This window comes from Vulpes lagopus, chromosome 13 (assembly GCF_018345385.1).
Source record: "Vulpes lagopus strain Blue_001 chromosome 13, ASM1834538v1, whole genome shotgun sequence".
NCBI lineage: Eukaryota > Metazoa > Chordata > Mammalia > Carnivora > Canidae > Vulpes > Vulpes lagopus.
In genome coordinates this window covers 60,251,559-60,268,443 of record NC_054836.1, presented here as the reverse complement: position 1 = coordinate 60,268,443, position 16,885 = coordinate 60,251,559, and the positions used below count along the sequence as shown (strand labels likewise).

General features: G+C 38.4%; 1 protein-coding gene across 21 annotated transcripts in view; it reads left to right on the top strand.

Moving 5' to 3' along the window:
• CADPS2 (calcium dependent secretion activator 2) overlaps positions 1–16,885 on the top strand; it is a 457,875-nt gene that overhangs the window by 169,882 nt on the left and 271,108 nt on the right. For all 21 annotated transcript variants that reach the window (XM_041727924.1, XM_041727925.1, XM_041727927.1 and 18 more), the window contains exons 4-5: positions 6,498–6,578; positions 12,581–12,817. In XM_041727924.1, the coding sequence (XP_041583858.1) occupies positions 6,498–6,578; positions 12,581–12,817 (318 nt within the window). The remainder of the gene's footprint in view (positions 1–6,497; positions 6,579–12,580; positions 12,818–16,885) is intronic.

Sequence of the window (16,885 nt, the reverse complement as noted above, 5' to 3'; positions counted from 1 at the left end):
AGAGAAAAAACTAATTTCTTCAGTGGGAGAAAGGAGGACATAATTGAGTAGGGTCAGCACATATGAAGGCGTCATTATGGAAAAACAGCTATTAATTCCTTTTTTTAGTGATTTGACAATGTTAATACAGTTATCCTGGTTCTAGAGAATAGATTAATGAGAGAGGGTAATGATGCTAAACAGTGCTGTGAAAAATGCTTTTTATAAATGATCTTTTTTTTTTAAGATATGAGCAAATTTAATGAATTCAAGTATTTGATATTTGTAGTTTTTAAAGCATTGGAAGAATGATATCACAAGTTAAATGGAGGTGTTGGGTGAAACTTAGTAAAGTTATTTTTATGCTGTTTAAAATTTTCATAGCTGTGAGAAGGTTGGGGTCTACACAGGCTTTGGGTCTTACAGAGGGAAATTTGTTGATCCCTGTGGCCTCATGGAGTTTGTTTCCAATGAAATGAGAGGAATGTGTCAAGGAAAGTCTAGCGTTGGAGATTTGCCAGTGAAGACCAGTAGACTGCTGCATCAGGTCAGCATTTTCTCTACTCTAAGTCCATTTTTTTTTTTTTTTTTTTAGTATTTCCATTTTTGCAAATCCATCCTGTTGCCAACCAGCCAGGAAACACATGTCTTCTATCGCTAAGTTCTTTTTTTTTTTTTTTAAAGATTTTATTTATTTATTCATGATAGAGAGAGAGAGAGAGAGGCAGAGATACAGGCAGAGGGAGAAGCAGGCTCCATGCAGGGAGCCTGACGTGGGATTCGATCCCGGGTCTCCAGGATCGCGCCCTGGGCCAAAGGCAGGCGCCAAACTGCTGCACCACCCAGGGATCCCTATCGCTAAGTTCTTACAGCACTTGATCAGTAGCTTTCTTGTGGCAATTATATCCTGTTTTGTGTACTGTTTTCACTATTTTTGATATACAGTATGAACTCCTGGAATGTCCCTACTTTTGTAGCTACTGAAGAGCCTTCACAGTGATTGCTGTGTGGTAGGTGTAAGAAAGAATAAATAGAGTAACTGTGGACCATTGCCAACACTGTTAAGAGCCTAAGTGTCCCTTTACAAAGATTTAATGAATCTCTGTAAGGGGTAAACTTGATGATGTGCAGGTCTGAGGTGACCTCCTTCCATGGTTTATGTTTTAAGAGACCCATAGCCTCTTCTAGAAGAAATAGAGGCTTCTTGAAAGTTTCCCTATAGCAGGTTCTTTACCTCTTTCGAGTTACGGAGTTGGCACTCCTTTGAGCTATGAAATTCAAACCATTCCTCAAAGGAAAAAATGCGTAACTCTACAAAATGTTGCTCACAACTTGAGTGATTCAGACTCCCAAAGGTCCAGGTTAAGAATTCCCTAGCCTAGAGAATTTTAAATGTGGAAACCATATAATCCTTGTGTAAAGAACAGGAGGAAAATAAAAGTATGTTACTGTATTAAATATTTGTCAAGACAGTGAAATACTTTCATCATTGAAGTGGCCATTGATTTTTGAATATGGTAATCAATTTTGAAGTGGTAATTTAAATTTATAATTTTCAATTGATAATTGAAAATCCTTTGCGTAATAGGTACTAGAGGAATTGCAGAGAATAAAGATACCTTTGGGCACCTGTTATGGTCCTGGCCATTGATTGATTCTTTTTAAAAAGACCTGAAAAGTATTCTGTGACAGAGGATTCTGAATACGGAAACAATACTTTTTTTGTAATGAACAGAAGGAAAATAAAAGTACATTTTCTGTACTAAATATTTGCCAGTTCAGAAAAATACCTTGATAATTGAAGCAGTAATTTATTTTGAAGTGGTAATTGATATTGATAATTTTCCATTGATAATTAAAAACTCTCTATGTAATAGGTACTAGGGGCATTGCAGAGAATAAAGATACATTTGGGCATCTGTTATGGTCAGGGTTGAATGACTCTCTTTATAAGACCTGGAAAATATTCTAATCCAGGAAAGGACATCTGTGAGGTAAGTAATATATTGTCACAAAGTGTTGAAATCAAGAATTAAAAGAAAATGAAATTAAAAATGAAGTTGTCCTCATAGAGTGATGCTTGTGTCCGGACCCTGCCATGAACTCTAGAGTCCACTTATCCCATTTTCTTTATCTTATAACCCAAATCAAGTACTGGAGACAGATGTGTTACCCAGCATTTTAAAATCTGATGTCTCGGGATCCCTGGGTGGCGCAGTGGTTTGGCGCTTGCCTTTGGCCCAGGGCGCGATCCTGGAGACCCGGGATCGAATCCCACATCAGGCTCCCAGTGCATGGAGCCTGCTTCTCCCTCTGCCTGTGTCTCTGCCTCTCTCTCTCTCTGTGACTATCATAAATAAATAAAAATTAAAAAAAAAATAATAAAATAAAATCTGATGTCTCACATCTATAAACCATCTGTATAAGCTTTTCTTCTTTTCTTTTCTTTTTTCTTCCTTCCTTCCTTCCTTCCTTTCTTCCTTCCTTCCTTCCAAGGGAGGTGGAGAAACTGGTGTAAAAACGCAAGTTTTCTGGAGAGTTCAGAAAAGAAAAAGCATTATTTTCACCATAATCTTATGTACAGCTGTTCTTATGGAAAGAGGTATGCTTGAAGTGGTCAGGAAAACCCTCCACCACAAAAAAAGTAGAGCCCTGCCTGAGACATCAGAGTACCTGAATTCTATTCAACTTAAATAATGTGATCTAGGCTTCACATGACTGTGGATTGGTTGGATATGGGCTGTGAGGGATAAGAAAGTTTCAAGATGACACCTAGGTTTTGGTTTTGGGCAGCTGGGTTGAATAGATATGCTATTTATAGGACATGGCATTATTCATGGAAGGAATGATTGGGGAGCTAGAAGTCAGGATTGCATTTTGGGGCTTGTTAATTTTCATGGAAATTAAAACAGTGATAAGCAGTTGGAAATGTAACTCAACATTTTGTGAAGGGTTGGAGCTATAGATGCATTGTCAATGAGTAGATGCTGTTTGTGGCCATGTACTTTGAAGAAATCACCCCTGTGGTAACATGTGGATTAAAAGTTCGAGGCCCCCATCCAATATTTACAAACGTTAACCTCCCATGGGTGCACATCTCCAGTTTCACAATGGAAATTAGAAGAAAATCCATTTGCCTTATTAGAATTTATTTTTAAACATCGTGAAAAGCAGTACATTATTAATAAAACTAACCAACTGAGGATTGGCTGAAGGGAGGTGGATGTGGTTATAAAAGAGCAATATAGAGTATTGAAACTGCACTGTTGGGGGCACCTGGGTGGCTCAGTTGGTTGGGTGTCCCACTCTTGGTTTAGGCATGGGTCATGACCTCAAGGTCCCGCGTCGTTGGGCTTCGTGCTCAGTGGGGAGTGTGCCTGATGACTCTCTCCCTCTGTCCCTCCCCTCACTCACGTATGCTCACGCTCACCTCTTTGACGATAGTGGTGAATATATGAATTTAGATAAATGATAGGTTAATACCAATGAGTAAGCATAAAACCGAGAAAATCTGGATAAGATGGCTAATTATATCCAAGTCTGTATCCTGGTTGTGATCTAATAGGACAGCTTTTGTAAGATGCTGCCATTGGAGGAGACTAGCAGTGTATAACGGGCACGATTCCTTATAACTGCACGTGAAACTAATTGCCATTGACACATCACCTTTTAAGGAAATGAAATCATCTTAAGCTTTCAGTTAATTAAAAAAAAAGTAATAAATGCTCAGGAAAATAAGGGGTGCCTGGGTGGTATCATGGATTAAGTGTCTACTCTTGGTTTTGGCTCAGGTGGTGATGCTCAGGGTCCTGACATTGAGCCCTGTGTCCAGCTATGTGCTCAGTGGAATCCGATAGAGATTCTCTCTCCCTCTTCTTCTTCCTCTACTGCTTATTTATGTACACACATAGTCTCTCTAAAATAATAAATAAATCCCCCTAAAATAAATGAAACATTAATATTTTTACATGTAAAAAAAGTTAACTGATTTACTTCTTTCAATTCTATCTAGTGTTACATGACAGAAAGATAAAAGAAATTCGTTGTCTTTACTATATTAGCTCTTCCTTTTTTTTGTAATGTGTTTGGAAGTATGCAGTTCTGGTTTCACAGAATGACACCAGTAGTCACCAAAATTAGTAAGCTTTTAATCTCTGACAATTTTAAGAGAAGGCTATTAAAAGGTCATGTGGTAGAGCGATGCTCTGTTTTTCTCTGCCTACATTTTTTCAGACAAATGCAGTTAGGGTATTAATATTTTTTAGAAGTAGTAGAAAACTGTCTCTTATAAAGAAAATACTTGCAAAACCCAGGAGTAAGTCAAATAATTTCACTCAAAATTAAGAGCTGTTAATACAAAGATAGAAATATCTGAAGATGTTAAATAGTATTTTGTGAAGTTTGAAGAACTATGACCTTTTATTTGAAGATGTTAAATATTATTCCTTGGTGAAATTAGAACTCTTTACTTGCAAGTAACCATTTTAATTTTTCTGTGGAAAGATATTTATCAGAATTTAAGCAAATATGAGAACATATTCCATATTCCATTTGAAATAATGTAGTTACAAGCTCTTACACATAATTTTTGCTTTTAGGACCTTGATTTCAGTTTCCTAGAGCAGACACGCTACACATTTTTTAACCATTTTGTTAGTTTTTAGTGTAAATCATTTGACTTTGGGCACAATGAAGAGAAACTTTGTTTCTTTGACTTTGCATCCTATTAATGAAATTGCATTTGTTCTATAGATGACATAGAAAATTATTTACCAGCAATTTAGTTTAAGAAAATTTTGGCTGGAGGCAGCTGGATAGCTTAGTTGGTTAAACATCTGCCTTGGGCTCAGGTCTTGAACCCAGGGTCCCAGGATGGAGCCCTCTCCCCACCCCCTCGCTCATGCATGCTACTAGCTCACCCTCAAATCTTTTTTTAAAAAAATCTTTACTATTTTTAAACTTGTTTTGAAATGAATTTAATTTCTTAAATCTACCTGGAAACATTTTTCTAGGAAGATAACAGCAGATCTGTTTCTTTAATGAGTAATATCAGACTTCCTATGTCCCTCTAAGCTGTTGTTTGTGCTGGAGACATAGTGTTCTTTCTAAAATCCCATTTAAAAATTTTCCAGGAATCCCTGTGGTTGAGGAACCGACTCCAGACTCTCCAACATGGCTGTGAAGAGTATTTATGAAGTAGCTAGCCTCTTTCCAGCCCCACTTCCCATGAACCTTCCCCTGCCCCCCAGTATCCATCATTTTCACAACTATTAACCTCACCTCCAAACTCTTGGTGCTCTCTTACTGGAACATCTTCCCCTTTTCTTGACTCTTTATATGCGTCCTGACCACACCATCCTGTTGACCTGCGTTGACCCTACTCATCTTTTTCAGGCATTTTTTTTTTAAAGCTGCTTTAAGGAATGTAATCTGGTCAGTTTGTAGTTCTTCAGCAAATAGAAAAGTCAATCCTTATTCTCCTGTGTGTTCAATGTTGTATTCAATACTAATCCAGGCTTCAGGTGGACCTGAAGTTGTATGGTGTGTTCCAGGTTTCTAAATGATGGAAGTAGGAAAGGAGAAGCAATTAAAGTCGAGAGGAGTGTCTGTAGCTCACCCAGTGCCTCTCACTGGCTCATAGGACTGCCTCGAATTAGCACATTTTATAATGAACTAATACAGGAAATGGATTGTGGATAATTAGGGAAAAAGGGAATCATGAGGAAAAGTTTAAAGAAACTGTATAAGAAAAGGATTATTTCACTGGATAAGTGAAAGTCATTTTCCATGTAAATAACTTTAAAATTGATGATTCACATTTTTCTTGCTTTCAGTCAAATTTAGCACAGGAGAATGGAATTCTAATGTGGTGCCAATCTGTAAGAGAGTGGAAGAGTTTCTTTTCTTTGTGAGTCTATTGATACTGGAATGAGGAGAATATGAAGATTTAAATGGTTGGAAGTTCTTATCTGTCAATCAAATGGTAGCTTCACAGTTTAGCACCAACTTGTTATAAAAATGAAGGGAATATTTTTTTTTGAAGGGATTATTTTTTGAAAGGACAAAGAAGTAAAGCATGACTCAGTATCTCACCACTCTGGAAATTTGAAAGCACAAAACAAGATATTTATCTCTAGAACTACTTAGGACTGACCTTCACAAAGACAGAAGGATGGGCTGAATAAGCTTAAGGACAATTTAATGTAATTTCAACGAAACAAGGACTTCCTGGTTTAGAGTTGTTGTGGACAGGTTGGACAAGAAATTATCATAATTAGATTTTGGGTAAACTGAGCAATTAACCTTAGCAATTTAATAACTTCTTTTGTGAACAAAACCAAAATGAAAAGTGCCTAAGAAATTTAACTGGACTGCCAATCTAATTAAATGCCATTCTGTGTTCTCAATAGGTAGCTGAGAGAATTTATTAAAAACAAAAATTGAGTCCTTAAGTCTTTGCTTTAATCTGTAGGTCACTGTCATTAAGTAATCACATATGTGTTATTTCTCTCTTAAAGCTGGATAATGCAGATGAACAAGCAGCCCAGATCAGAAGGGAACTTGATGGTCGTTTGCAATTGGCAGAGAAAATGGCAAAGGTAAATTATTAACTTTGACAAACTGTATCTCTTTTCTTTTTACTCCTATTTCTGTGAGCTGAAAAAGTTCTGTATAGATGGTATCAGTTTATCATCTTCTCTGTGTGCATACTTATTAGGCCCAAATATCTGAGTGCATAGTATGTAAATGGAGCATATTACCTGTTTTACATATCCTTCCTGATACACAGGACATGTTTAAATTCAGTAACTTAGTAGATTATTATGAAAGCAATGCCTAAATTTCGCAAAAGGCCAGATTTAGAAGAATTTTAATACTGTGCTTAATGTAACCTAATCAGGGAAGTGAAACATTGTCCGTGCAAAATCAGAGTCCAAGATATTGAACATGGTGCTTGGCATGTTGTGGAGTCAACTAATATCTGAATGGGTGAAAAATCTAACTTGAAGTTTGTAGTAAAAGAGTCTCACAGGTAGTGTGTTCAATATGATTTTATTCATGCAGTTGCTGTGTTTCTATGTAACAGGAGTAAGTTCAAACAAAAACCATTAATTTCTTTTTAATACTTAAGATTTCTTAGAGGATAAGAAACTTCATTATCAGCATCATTCTTTAGTAAATTGATGTATTAATTTATTAATAGTAAAAGAAAACTTAGTTTTTCCTAATAGATCTGTAATACGGTGTTTTGTTTTTCCTTTTTTCCCTTCTGCTAATCAAAACTTTGAATATTTGGAGATAAACTCTTCCTTTAGCATCCTCCATCTTTTCAAAGAATCCTCCCTATTGAGTTTTCTTCATTTCTTTAAGATTTAGGTATAATGTGCTCAGTAAAACCTACAAATATTTAGTTTACAGCTCAGTGAGTGAATGTGTACATGATCCGTGTTAACCACCTCCCAAATCAAGATAGTGGACTTTTCCAGCACTTGAGAAGAAGATACATCCCATGCTGATTTTAACAAGTGAAATGTTTTTGTTTTTGCAAAGAAAAGTGCATTTATGAATAATGTGTAAGTTTTAAGAATGCTAATTCTGTGTTATCTAAAAGTCTATTAAAAAGTAGGGAAATTGTTGAGAAGTTGGAGATAAACAGGGAAGTTGAGAAAATTAAGACAATTTGGGTAGCAGAAGTGACAGTAAGTTGTAAGAACCAAGCCAGAGACAGACTACAGGGAGTCTCCAGATGTTTGAAAACATAGGATGCTGTAAATAGGGGCTAAAGAGGTGATTCATACAAAGGACAGTGGTTAAAAGGGCAACATGTCTCGTTACTATCCTCGGGATATCTGGAGAGGTAATACATCATTTTGAAGACTCAAATGTTGAGTTCATAGGATGGAAATCAAGAAGGTGAAGGCTATTTGGAAGCTTTAGAGAGAAAAACCCCCAAAACCTTTAGCTGAAATGGAAAACTGGCTGGAAAGCCATTAGCTTTTCTTGAAGACCTGAAACTGGGGTGTTCCAGACTCTGCAGGGCAGGACTCTGGACCTGTGATCCACATTTGTAGATTGCCTCGGTGTATGTAGATATGGGTACACTGAGCCTGTGCATATGGTCATGAGTTGGATTTGCTTCTCTAGGGGCCTGGCTAGAGATGTGATGCTTTAGAATGAAGTGTAGATCAATTTCTAGAGGGGTATGAAACAGGAGGGAGAGCCTTGTGTGTCTCATGTTTATGCTTGGGAGGAGAATGTGGGTTTATAACCTCGGGGCTTAAAGGGAGAGGGTCAGTGAGCACCCACAGAGATAGCACCCACTGGTTTCATTACAGACATTGATACGTTTGAAAAAGTGTAGAGAGAGCAGTGAAGCCAATGGAATTGGAAGGAGAAAAAGCCACCAAAAATAAGATGCCTTTAGTTAATGTTTAATTGCTTTCTGATTCAATTTCACCAATTGTAAGCCACCGTCATAAAATATTCATAAAGCTAATTGGAATTTACTGACCTTGTTGCATTGTATTTCTACAATGATCTTACGAACCCAGAAGTGGAGATGAGAACAATGAGTTCATTGTATAGATGAGGAGACTGAGATTTAGGGAAGATTACTGACTTGAAGATTACGGAACTAATAATATCGTGGAGGCTGGCCTCAAACCCTGGTCTTTGACTCCAGAGCCTTCAGTCTGATAAATCCAGAAGTATGGTCCATTAACAATCATTGGTGATCGGTAACCCCTCCTACCATACTTCACAGCACGATATAACAACAACAAAACCCCAGGGCAGAAATCTATTTCAAAGGATAGAAATACTGGCTTTAATGCTTTTGCCATGCCATAATTATTAGAAAGTAGCAGGAAAAATGTGGACTGGGCCGGAAAAACCTGTAGGCAAATCCATGACTGCTGTTTCCTAGATATAGAGCATTAGGCAAGTTTATTTAACTTTCTGAAGCCTGAATTTTTCTATCCATAAATTCATGAGGTAAGTGCTTATTGAAGGCCTCCTAAAATAATCAGGCAACGTAACGTGGTAGGCACCTGGGATTCATCCAGACAAACGTGTAGTTGTCTTGGGCTAAAGCCTGACAAACATACTCCTGCCATGCCCTGGTGCAGCTTGCATTTGAAGAGCCCCACGATAAGCAGTAAGTGTTCGTGTAACTGAGTTATGGAGGAGATCATTTGCTATTGGGAGAATAAAGGCAAGGTGAACCGGGAGTGTAGGAGAAGGGGAGGGTGCTCAGCACGGCCAGGTAAGTGCTCAGGGTAGGCCAGTTCCTGGCGGCACTGTCTTGAACGTTACACCAGAAGAAACTTGAATCATCTCTGACTCCTTCTTTTTCTCGTGCCTCATGATAAATTTATTAGGAGATCCATTTGCATCTGCCTTCAAAGTATTTCTAGAATCTGACAGCTGTCCCCATCCTCCACCTACCAATCTGGCCCAGGCTTCATCTACTGGAATATTAGGAGCACTTAAAAAGGGACTAGATTTGAATACTGAGAATTTTTTTGTAGAGCAAACATTTTCATGTGTATGATGTCTTAGGGCCTCTAATGAGCGAGTAAATTAGAACATTTAAACCCTGGTGTATAAGAAAGACTCACAGTTAAACTAGAGAATAACCCACTTCTGATTCTGTTCTAATTTAAAAGATTAAATTCAACATGTATGGTTGCCTGAAGTACAGTTGATTTTTGTTTCCAAGAGAGAAACGACATAAGCCGGCTAAATAAAGTTGATAAAATACTATTAATAAACCTCAGAGCTTTAAAACAGAGTTATCTCTCTTTTCCCCCAAAGAGAAAAAAAAATCAAGGAGAGTGTATTTCTTGAAAAGTTGGAAAATGTTGATAAGACAGTCAATTTTGGTGACTGTCTCCTCCTTGAAAAATGATAGTGAATGATCTGTTTTTAACTAAAAGCTAAATAAAAATTGGGTTTTTGCTAATGCTAAGTTTTCCATAAGATGACACCTTAAAAATTTGAGAAAAAGAAAATTGGCCATCCAGAGTTTCAAACATGATTTTCTTTTGCTTTGCTAAAGTAAAATTTTTTAAAAGGGAAAATTATGAATCCTGCAAATACGAAATGAACACACAGTAATTTCATTCAGTGCATAATGAATGAGCAAACCAGTTACATGTTAAAACTAATGCAAGGAGTATATATCAAAAGTGATGTTTTTAGGCAAAGTTAAAATAAGATTCATGGATGAGATCTAAAAGTGGTCAATTTCTTGGGCAGCCCAGAGGGCTCAGCGGTTTAGCACCGCCTTCAGCCCAGGGCCTGATCCTGGAGACCCGGGATCGTGTCCCACGTTGGGCTCCTGCATGGAGCCTGCTTCTCCCTCTGCCTGTGTCTCTGCCTCGCTCTCTCTCTCTCTGTCTCTCATGAATGAATAAATAAAATCTTTTAAAGAATAAAAAATAAAATAAAAATAAAAGTGGTCAATTTCCAACAAGGTTTTAAACTCAGGCACACATGAATCTCTTCCAGACAAAATTCTGTAAGGTAATGCATAAGCTCACCGTCTTGGACCTTAAACCAATAAATAGTAAGTTACTAAGTGTATTTCCTCAGATGACCTTTGGATGCCCTTTGCCCCTGTAGGGCATAGAAAGGACCCGGCCTTCACCTTTTTGCCTTATTTCTGAGTTTTGGATACTTCTCATAACAGCTTTTAAAGTCAGTGCATACATAGAAAAATCTTTTTTTTTTTTTTAAGATTTTATTTATTTAATCATGAGAGAAGCACACAGAGAGAGAGACAGAGAGAGAGACACAGGCAGAGGGAGAAATAGGCTCCGTGCAGGGAGCTGATGCAGGACTTGATCCCGGGACCCTGGGATCACGCCCTGAGCCAAAGGCAGGTGCTCAACCGCTGAGCCCCCCAGGGATCCCTAAAAATCTTTTTACGGCTTATTCTGCTTGTTTTTTTTCCCTTCTTTTCTCTGTACTGAGAAACCATTCCAGAACATTCCCTCATAGTTGAGGTATTCTGTAACTGAATAGTTGAATATATTTCCTCACTCTTCTAGAATGTTGCTTCAAACTATACAAGAATGTTAAAAGGATACTTAAGAATCTTCCTTAAGAAAGTTAAGTATGCCCAGGGCATGACCCCGGGGTCCTGGGATCGAGTCCTGCATTGGGCTCCCTGCAGGGAGCCTGCTTCTCCCTCTGCCTGTGTCTCTGCCTCTCTCTGTGTCTCTTATGAATAAATAATAAAATGCTAAAAAAATATGAATGTGGTTACTTAATTACTGTGTGACAATAAATATGCAATTTTAATATTGATTATATGCAAATTATGTTAAAAGAAATAGATGACAGTTATGTTTGGGTGAAGAGGAAAAACAGGTGGCCTGAGGCTCTGGGAGTGATCTGCGAAGCGGTGCCAGATGTTGCTCTCCATCCCCTGGGCAAATGGTGCAAGCGAGTCAGGCTGGGTGCAGGCTGACGAGAGCAGCACGGATGGGTTCTGGTCCCAGGATGGGGATCCCTCAGGCTACGCTTCGGATGACGTCCAGGGAGCTGGAAAGGCACAGAGCTTTCTAGAGCAGTACGCCACCGCCACCGGCGGAAAGGTGGCTGCTCGCATTCCCAGCCAGCCTTGTACGGTTGTCGCCATGTCACGTCGTACTTCGTAGAGCTGTCACCTGTTTTTAAGGGAAGAGCTGAGGCCAGGTTGTCAAAGATTAAGAAGGAGCCAATAGCGAGAGGAAGCCTCCTTTTGCTGTTTGTAGGAATATAAATGGGTGTCCTCTTCTCGAAGGGCAGTTTGGCCATATATGCCGATCTTTTAAAATACAAGTATTTGGAATGTCCTTTTCATTGAGTGAAAGAAGCTGACATCTGATTGCAGAGATCTAAGGATCAAATGGCAGTGCTCACTTAACGCAAAAAGGAAATTAGTCATCTAAATTTCTAGTTATTCTTTATGTGCAACTTTATTCATAAATTGGCCTTTTGTATTAAATTTAAAGTTTTCTAAATCTTTACTAGAAAACTGATTTTATAGTCATAAGGGGTCTGGTCATATTTGTGTGATGTGAAAATAAATTTTAGAAATATCATTATATGGCTATTATGTGGTTTTTAATTTGAATGCTTATAAAAAGGGATATTCTCTTAACAATACATATCTGAGGTAAGAAAGATGAATAAAATGTTTGTTTCCTAAGAGGTACCACAGTGTATGCTGAACATTTTTCTTACCGACCAGTTTACCCCAAGCATTTCAAAGTTAACAGTGGCTAATTAAGATGTATCTAGACCCCGAATTTTCTTCCATGTAGGTTTTCAGTTTTTCCTTAACAAGTACATTATCAAAAATAAAGTTAATGTGAAAATGTTACTCAATTTGTACCATAATTATTTTGAAAAAGATATAAGGTACTCTTAGAAATAATCAAAATTACCAAAGCCTGATGACTTTAAAGCTTGGAGACTCAAGTATTGGGTAGACACATTTATATTGAGCATCACAATTTCTAAGACAGCAGACTTACACATTGTATAACCTTCTATGATAGAATTGAAATATGACTTTTGTAACATTGTTATTTTAAAATTTGTTTTCAAGGAAAGAAACTTCCCCAAGTTTATAGCAAAAGAAATGGAGAGTATGTATATAGAAGAGTTGCGGTCTTCGGTGAATCTGCTAATGGCCAACTTGGAAAGTCTTCCAGTTTCAAAAGGTGGTCCAGAATTTAAATTACAGAAGTTAAAGCGTTCACAGAATTCTGCATTTTTGGACATAGGCGATGAGAATGAGATTCAGCTGTCGAAGTCGGACGTGGTGCTGTCATTCACCTTAGAGGTAAGTGACTTCACCCCACGCCTCTGACAGCATAAATGGGACTGCAAAGTAAGCTGTGCTGACCTTCGTGGTAACGTTTTGAATTTAAAAGCAGTGTGATCTATTTTGAAGGAGTCATATTATTCTTCATTTGCTAGACAATCAGGTTGTGAATGCAAATCAATGCAAATTGTGCTTTAAACATAATAGCAGTTCTAGGATTAAAAAATAAGTTTTGAGACAAGTTGTCTTTATGCCCACTGGGCTGATGTAAGTTCATGGATAAAGTAAGCACCAGAGCACATCGGGTGGAGCCAGGAGTTAGACACATAATTGAATGCTCTGTGATTTGGGAATTGCTTTCAGGCTTTTGGTTTGCTTTGTTTTCAATCTGCCTCACCTATGGTGTTTTTCTAGAATCGAATCACACCGGCTAGCTTTGCAACACGATATTGGGTGCAGATAGATGATAGGACAGTTCTTCCTTTCCAGGATGTTCAGTCTCCTGATAGCTACAGTACCTACTATGAAGAACAGGAACCAATGTCATGCGTTTAGAATTGTGATCCCGAAGACGGCAGAGTTTTATCCTTCGTATGCAGGTCATTCACTGGGAAGCAGATGTTGATGCAGACTCTTACCACAGCCCCCGTTGAGGTTTTCCATGGCACTGTTTTCTCGTTGCTAATGTTTGTGTTTGGGCTGATCCCTGTATGTGGTTATGCCTTTATACACAGCACAACACATACTTGCCACATCAAGCTTAAATTTACAGCACTCTCAAAACCTAAAGCTTGCAATTCCTTCCTTGCATTGTTAAATCTTCCTTTGCTGGAGCCCACTACTGCTATTTAAATTTGTAGGTGGACCGAGGAAAGTACATGGAGTCTCAGGAGGTACCATCTTAAATTTCTTTGTTGATACTTGTTACTCTTAGCTTGCTTATTAGTTTGTGGCAGAAAAAGCAAATGTGTGCTTTGCTTCTTTCCTGAGCTTACTCAACTCAAAGATAAATTCAGACCTAAGGATAAGCCAGCTGCCTTCTCTTTCTTAACTGCCAGGCTAATGATTTCTTTGTAGTTTAATAGATTAAATTTACTTTGAGAGTTGGAAATAGGTTTTCATCTGACTCAAGACTCTTTTCTGGGGTTTCCTACTGATTTTACCATTACTGGGTTTCTCCTCAATCTCTTCAATACCTTAAGGAGATATTTAATGGGAAACTACACAGTATCTTACCTGTACAATTGTCTTCTCTTTCCTGTCTGTTTTCCTACTCACCAAGATATAAAGTGCCACATTGCTTTTCTTTTCCTCTTAAGGCTTTGTACAAAATATAATCAGTTACTTGATTATAGTGTAATTTGTAATGCAGATTATTTTTTTATCATGTGTAAACCTATCATGCAGAACTGGAAATCATTCAGAACACCTTCTCTTTTCTGTATTTAAAAATTCTTAAACAAAAGTTGTAAATAGCTGGCTTTTATGAACTCCCTTCCCTTTTGAAAATAAAATCATGCTTGTAAAACTGTGAATTATTCCATACTTTATTGCCAGTATATTAAACAGGGCTGCTCAGTTAACAATAAAATCATGTTAAGGGGAGAATAGGAATTAAACCTCCATTTTGCATGGCCTGAGGAGCTGCCTGTTTATAACCCTGTTTTGATGGTCCTCTGTTGCCCTGTCTATATAAGGCAGATATTTTCCTTGCACAGCATCTCAGAGATGTTTTCCACGATGTACCCCAGGATTATGAATAGGAGTGTGTGTCCAACAGCAAAATGAAGTCATACCTGGTGCAGCCTACACAGTGTTCACCTGTGGACACGGGGGAGGATAGACTAGGGCCCCGCCATCCCCAGGGCCTCCGATCTCCACCCCGTTAAACCCAGTAATTACCCCTGGCCAGTTATCCGAGGCTTGCTCCTCAACCTCAGAAAGTTCTGAAGGCAAGCAGTTAATCCAGTTTTAGGGTCTCACGTTTCATCAGCCAGGCTTAGACTGCATCCAATGGGTAAAGTTTCTTAAGAAGTGATGTCTAAGGAGTACGTGCAGATCTGAAAAACTGCTGAGCTTTATCACCTCTTTATGACTGCCACGGACTGCTCTCTCCTCTCTCTGTACCGTTTGTTCTCTTGTCTGGCTGAATTTTTGCCACAGCTCTTTACCACTTAACACATAATTCAGTTGTTATGTTTATTGTTCACTACCTGGTGCATTCTATTAACATGTAAGCTACAGGAAGTTAAGGTCTCGTCTTGTTTACTGAGGTATCACAAGAGCCTAAAACACTGCCTGGCATAGTTGACTTGATAAATATTGATTGAACTGGGAACTTTGATATCCAAAAAGCAGCAGTTACAAAAAAGAAAAAGGCAGCAATTACTTTTAGGTCTCTCTATTCAGGAAGCCTTCAGAGGGAATAGTAAGGCAAGACGGAAGCTAACCCACAGAACCGTAAGCCATCCAACGGTACATTAAGTATTCAAGAGAGGAGGACGACGGCTGTTAATCTATGAAGCTGAGTGTGCATGTTGTAGGAGAAGTAGTGTCACTGGCACGAGTGCAGTTGATTTTCAGTTTTCATTGGCATTAGGCTGGCAGACAACTTCTTTGTCTGGCAGTACGAGGTCTCCAAATACCGCCTAGCTTCGTTTTCTCAAACCTGCAGGTGGCCGAGCGCTGTGTAACTCAGGATGATGCTGCGTGCAGAAGTATGCTACCAAGATTTGTATTTTGTACACGCCTCCCTTCTTTCTGCTTCTATAATAACTCTGTATATTTTGTCTTTATTATATCCGTCACAGAGAGATTGGGGAAGACAAGATGGAATTCAGACTGGTTTTATTTTCCATGGTTCCATAATCAAGTTTTGTGGGGGAATTGGTCGAAGCCATTGCCTAAATTAGGTCAGCTGATGGTCCATGGAATTCTGGGCTGTCTTTGTCATTAATGATTGAGACTAGCTGCATTTTTTAAAAATTCCTTTTGGAAATCAGATCTGTAGAATTTTGTTGTTTTATTTATATGTATGGATTCAGAACAGAAGTTAACTTCCTTTGAAAGTGGCAGTTCTGCAGAATAAAACATTCCCAGCACAGATGGGAGTATTGTTTTTTGGAACAGAAAACTGTTTCACAAGTTGTGTGTTTCAGGAGGTCCTGTTTACAGTAGCTTGTGGTGGAGGTGACAGGAATAGTGGTAAGCAGATGCTTCCCTTCTTCTCCCTTGCACTTTGACTGTTGAGCACACGATAGGAAGAGATGCAGTGCAAGTAACATGTTCCCAAATAGGAATCAAAAGATCTCTACATTTATTATGTGTACACAGTTCTGTTGCTTCGTATGTTTCAAGTGACCTTAAAAGATTTTATTAAGAAGTCATTTGGGTCAGACGCCTGGGTGGCTCAGTGGTTGAGCATCTGCTTTTGGCTCAGGTCGTGACCTCAGGGTCCCGGGATCAAGTCCCACGTCGGGCTCCCTGCAGGGAGCCTGCTTCTCCCTCTGCCTGGGTCTCTGCCTCTCTCTCTCTCTCTCTGTGTCTCTCATGAATAAATAAATAAAATTTTTAAAAAGAAAAATTTGGGTCATGTTGCTAAATAAGTCCATGTGGAATCCATTTTTCATTGATATGGTTGATGTATTTCATTTGCCTCAGCTTTTGCTTCATTTTATTTGTATAAGGATTTAATGAGTTTCAAAATGACTAACAAGTTTGTTTATTTATTTATTTATTTATTTATTTACAAGTTGATTTATTAAGACTATATATCTCCTTTTACTTACCCTCCACAAAACCAAGTGCTTTTCTCTAACTTCCTTGAGTGTATTAGAGCAGCGAGGAGAGGTGTTACTGTTCTCCATTTGTTCTTACTCTCTTTTCTGTTAGGTCCTTTTCTTAACTCATACCCTGGTATGCATCTCAGTGCAATAAAATGACAGAAATCTTGCTTCAGGCAGGAAAATGGTTCTGGGGTTGGCATTTCTTTTTTTGGTGATTAGTTTCTCATTTTTAAGAAAAAATAGCCGTTTGTATTTACGAGCATAGCCCTTCTGTTGTGCTGAAGAGTGGAAGGCAGAGTGG